Genomic DNA, 4,812 nt, shown 5'->3' with positions numbered 1-4,812 from the left:
TTATTAAGTATAGAGGCCTCGAGGACGAAGAGGCCGCGAGTCGATGGCCGAGTCGATCGAATAAGTGGCCTTCGGGCGGAATTCGAACACGAGTTTCCCTGAACCGATTCGCTTCTCAACCTGAGATTAATATCCCGCAGCTCTCGTGGAGACAGGAAATTATTATATTGGGCGATACATCGAGCCGGTGTCGAGTAAAAACTTGGAAATTATGATCAATTCCACCGATTTCCGACAGGGATTACGTAGATTTTAAGTGATTTCTAACGTGACACGGGTACATTCGAGTTGTAAAATTTTATTCTCGAATCAAGGTTTTAATTCGGGCAATGGAACTCCTGTTTGGCCAATTTCTCCTCGAAATCGGTAATAATTGAAGGCATATTATATTGGCATATTTCTTCACACACGTTCTATCGAATTTCTTCTTAATCGTGATACAAATATTTTATAGTTGCTCGTTTTTGATGCTAAATAATTGGTTTTTTATTATATGGAAACTCTATCTTAAGTTATAAGCAAATTTCAATTACTTATAACTTAATAAATAAAATCTCTAAAAGATTGATGTTATTCCAACTTTTGTGCTTGCTTTAGCCTCGCTTATTTTTTAAAGATAAATATATATTCACATTCAATTGTCGCCACTCGACAAAGGAAATAAGGAAATTGTTTTGAAACTAATTAACCTTCGATCGAATGAAAAATGCTTTTCTTACTGATTTACCAGAGTTTAATGATCCAAATGATTTCGTTACAATCGAACGCGTGAGAGAAACAATCGAGCCCGATCCTTCTTATCCCTGTTCCCGATCCAAATATGAATAATTGCGCGCTCGGTTTTCTCTCGAATGGAATTTCAAAAGAAAGCCACCTTCCACGATCGATAAGAATAATAGGAAGAAGAAATGTGCAGCAATCCCCGTGGTCGATCGTTTTTAATCGCCGGTCATCATCTCCATGAATTCTGCAAGAGAAGAATTAACCAAAAGTTAAAAGAAGAAAAGAAAAAAGGAGAAGTGTAGATAATACGAATCTTCACAAGCATCGACATCGATTTTCGACTCTATATATTCTTCCATGCAAGCGAACATATATGTATATTCGAAAGAGAGACTTGTAAGAGAAATCTCGAATATTATCTCGAGATAGCTCTTTTCATTTCGCGCGAAAAGAAATCTTTCTTCTGGGAAGCAGCAAGTAGTAATAGTAGTCGTGTCCTTTTGAAAGATATTTTTGAAAGAAGCTGGAGAAGAGGACCTTCAATCGAGCCTTCGATACAAGAAGGGAAAAAATTTCTTTTTATCCGATAATACACACACACAATCTCCTTCGATTAACTTTTCCACGACATCGTAATCGGCATCGTGAGAATAATCAGTATGCTCACCGTCAAAGTCGACGGTTCCAGATCCGTCTGTATCAATTTCAGCGATCATTCCGTCCATTTGATCGGGCGTTATCTGGTCGTCGAGAGCAGCGAGGATCTCCCTGAGAGAGCTGGTTGGAATGTACCCGTTCCCCTCCTTGTCGTAAAGCCTGAAAGCCTCTTTCAGCTCCTTCTGCAGGGCCTCGTCGTCCTCCTCTTGGAAGTGGCAGGCAACCCGATAGAACGAGTCGAAATTTAATTTGCCGCTTCCTGAAAGGTTAACGATTTAAAAAGAAGAAGAAAGAGAAGGAGAATGAAAAGGAAGAATCGTCTCTTCGTGGCTGATCGACAATGTAAACAAGTTCACCTCATCCAAGTCTCTCTTTCCTTTTTTTGGTGGAGAAATATCCTAGATCCGATATACACACTTGGTACCCGTCCAAAAAAAGGATATACCCTCCTCCCCCTCCTAATAAATTTTAAATTTATAATATATTATCCAAGTCATCATCTCGCTCGATCGATTATTAATCGATTTTCTTCGAAACGAAAAATTATTCGCTCGAATAAATGGGAAATAGTATCGATTTCTGCACGATATCTGCATAATAATGCAAGCTGATAAAGCTAGAATTGTCTCTCATTGTTTTCGCGAGGCAATGGATCGAGAAAAAATGGACAGAGAAAAGTGAAGCTGAAGGCTCTCGATCCTCGATTTCCTTTTCAGGGCAAAGAAACACCCCCTTTTATCCAGATAGATATAATACCTATCCATGCTCATCTTCTTTCGTTAAACTCGTTGTAACTCGTCGTGCTCGAGCGAAAGTGAACTCATTTTGCGAAAAACAGATACTTTTTAATCTTCCTCGTTTCTTGGAACGACTCGACGTCTAAGTAAGAAGGGAAGATGAAAAGAAAAGGATATTCACGACGAGATTTCTTCCTTTCGAGTTCAAAGGGAAATCAGATATCCACCCTTCACTCTTCGTACAATATCCCTGTGATGAAAGGAAGGGAATTGTCGTTAACGTTCTCCCCGATTATTTATCATTCTTTCCCTCCCCCACGTCCATAGCATCGAGCAATCTTTTAGAAACGCCACCAGGGAAATAGGGGCTAGGTCTAGGTACATATAGGCGGTGCTATTAAAATTGATTGGAAAAAGTTAAACGCTGCCCTGGTAATGAATACCGGAAGGCACCACCAGCTGGGAAAGCACAGTGTAAGCGCTGTGTGTTTCCCCGTTCGTTCGGCTTTCGTTCACCGAGGTACACGTGGTGTACCCCGTGTCTCCGGCCATATTATATCATGAATTATTATTTGGCCTCGTTCGCTCGAACGAAGCCGATCGATCCACGTCGACCGTCGAGCAAGTCGTTCCAAAAAAAAAAAAAAAAAAATACTAATTGCTGTAAAACTCGATTGCTGGTCGAAAAGATGTGTTTTAGATAGAAAAGAAAAGAAAAGAGGGGGGATTATAGAAGCCAATACCTTCTTCGTCCTCCTGTTTCAGCAACACCTCGAGCTCGTGATCGTCGAACGTGTGCCCCAGAGTGTTGAGGATCGTCCTCACTTTCTCCTTCTCGATCCGGCCCGACTTGGTCGAATCGAACATGGAGAATGCTCTCCTGAGCACTGTAAAAAACACGACAATCGAATTTTATTCTCTCGTTGTAAAAAAAAATATATATATATTTTTCTTTATCGGTCTTCACGTCGAAACTCGTGTTGAGACAACGAGAATCGCTCGAATCATAGTATTATTCGATCGAGACGCGAGAAGGTGCGAGCGTTTTCGCGAGGAAAATTTACGGCGAATCTAGTGTTGTTGTTGGAAGCAACCGAGCAATAAATCGTTCACGTCCAGATCGTAGATCCTCGCGTCGAGACCCACCACCACGTCTCGAGGATCGATCGATCGATCGATCCCCTTTGAAGTTTGAAGCGCATATTTGTATATACGCATTTATACGTGGAGATAAAATGCCGGGGCCAGCTGTTTTTCCAAAAAAAATTAAACATTCGCGACCTTCCATCGCGGCGACGGGATGGAAACCATACTTGTTGACGCGTAAGAGGGGCGAAGAAGATCCAGCTGCGGGGGGAGGAGGCGCGCATATCTATTTATGAGCGAATTCCATTCCTCGCCTCGTTCCCAGCGGCGGTCAGCGAGCGGATCCGTTTCTACTTACTTTTCACTTGCTCGTCATCCTGGAACAGACAAGGGATGATACTTCGATATTTATATTCGCACTTTTCTTTTTCCTTTTTCTCTTTTTCTCTTCTTCGTGAAAAGAAGTAACATATTTGATATTCACTTTCGAAACGAATGGCACAGAGAAACGGGGAGAGATCGATCCCCAATTACTATTATCGGGGAAGTGGATCGGGATCGATCGGGAATGGAAGAATCTCCCTTCGTTTGGCGCGGCTCCAAACTGTCCGATTTTCGATAGGACGGAATCCCTCCGCTCCGATTGAATGCGTGCACGTGTGCAACAAGGTCACAGAAAAAAGAGTACTTCTCCCTCCCTCCCTCGTTAATCGATTCAAATAAATGACTGACCATGATCTTTCCCTCGATGAAGCCTCCCGAGAAAACCGAACGCCGTTTGTTTCTTCGTTCTCACGCACTAATGGCTATATCCCACACTGGATATCTTTTATAAGCTCGGCTAGTAACCCGGTGTGGAAGGGGAGGTGAAGAATCTCTCTCTCTCTCTCTTTCTCTCTCTCTCNCTCATCCCTTCCCGCGAACTATCGAAATTCACACGCAGCCTCTGAACGCCGGCTCGGCCGCCAATTCTCGCTATACAATATCGGCATACACCGGCTTTCCTTCCGTCCCTCCTCGTGTAATTGGGTTAAAACGAACTGCCTCATCACCTTCAAGGCCGTGCTAGGCCTCTAGCTAGGCCAACCCTCTAACCGATATTTACTACTCGTTTCCTTTCTCGAACGTGTATATAATATTCTCGAACATTATGTTTACGAGGAGGAAATTTGTTTTTTATAAATTTAATAGTGAGGCCTCGAAATCGGTTTCCAAGGAGGAGGGAGTCGGTCGTCTCGATCGACAAAAGTTTTCTCGGGAGCGAGAAAAAGAATTTATAACGTGTAACGGGGAATGGGAATAGGATGAGATCCATTTTTGTGGATGGAGGGAGGGATATTTATTTAAATTTATAGTTATATGATTGTTTTCTGTACGGGCGGGAAGGCCTGCCAAAAAGTTTTCCTCGGGGAGAAGCAATAAAATTTTCGTAGAGATCGCGAAACGCAACGTTTCGGTCTCGGAGGCGGCCCGCAGAGCACGGCCGAAAAGAAGTGGGGAGGGGGAGGGGATGCTGCTATTTCAAAACATTCCAGACTATGATACTACCGGTTTCCATTCAACCACCACATTCGCTCCTCCAACATTGCTGTGCATGCGTGTTACGTAT

General features: G+C 42.8%; 2 protein-coding genes across 7 annotated transcripts in view; one reads left to right on the top strand and one right to left on the bottom strand.

Annotated features, from left to right (window-relative positions):
* LOC102676514 (neo-calmodulin-like) overlaps positions 1-4,812 on the top strand; it is a 56,974-nt gene that overhangs the window by 40,921 nt on the left and 11,241 nt on the right. The window lies entirely within an intron of this gene.
* Positions 716-3,956, bottom strand: LOC116185725 (troponin C-like). The gene is made up of 5 exons (XM_031510808.1): positions 3,940-3,956; positions 3,562-3,581; positions 2,861-3,004; positions 1,391-1,639; positions 716-967 (listed from the first exon to the last, which is right to left on the bottom strand). Coding segments are annotated over exons 1-5 (444 nt in total). The 5' UTR covers positions 3,942-3,956; the 3' UTR covers positions 716-938.

The sequence above is a fragment of the Apis dorsata genome, unplaced genomic scaffold, assembly GCF_000469605.1.
Source record: "Apis dorsata unplaced genomic scaffold, Apis dorsata 1.3 scaffold_263, whole genome shotgun sequence".
Classification (NCBI taxonomy): domain Eukaryota; kingdom Metazoa; phylum Arthropoda; class Insecta; order Hymenoptera; family Apidae; genus Apis; species Apis dorsata.
This window is presented reverse-complemented; position numbering and strand designations above follow the sequence as displayed.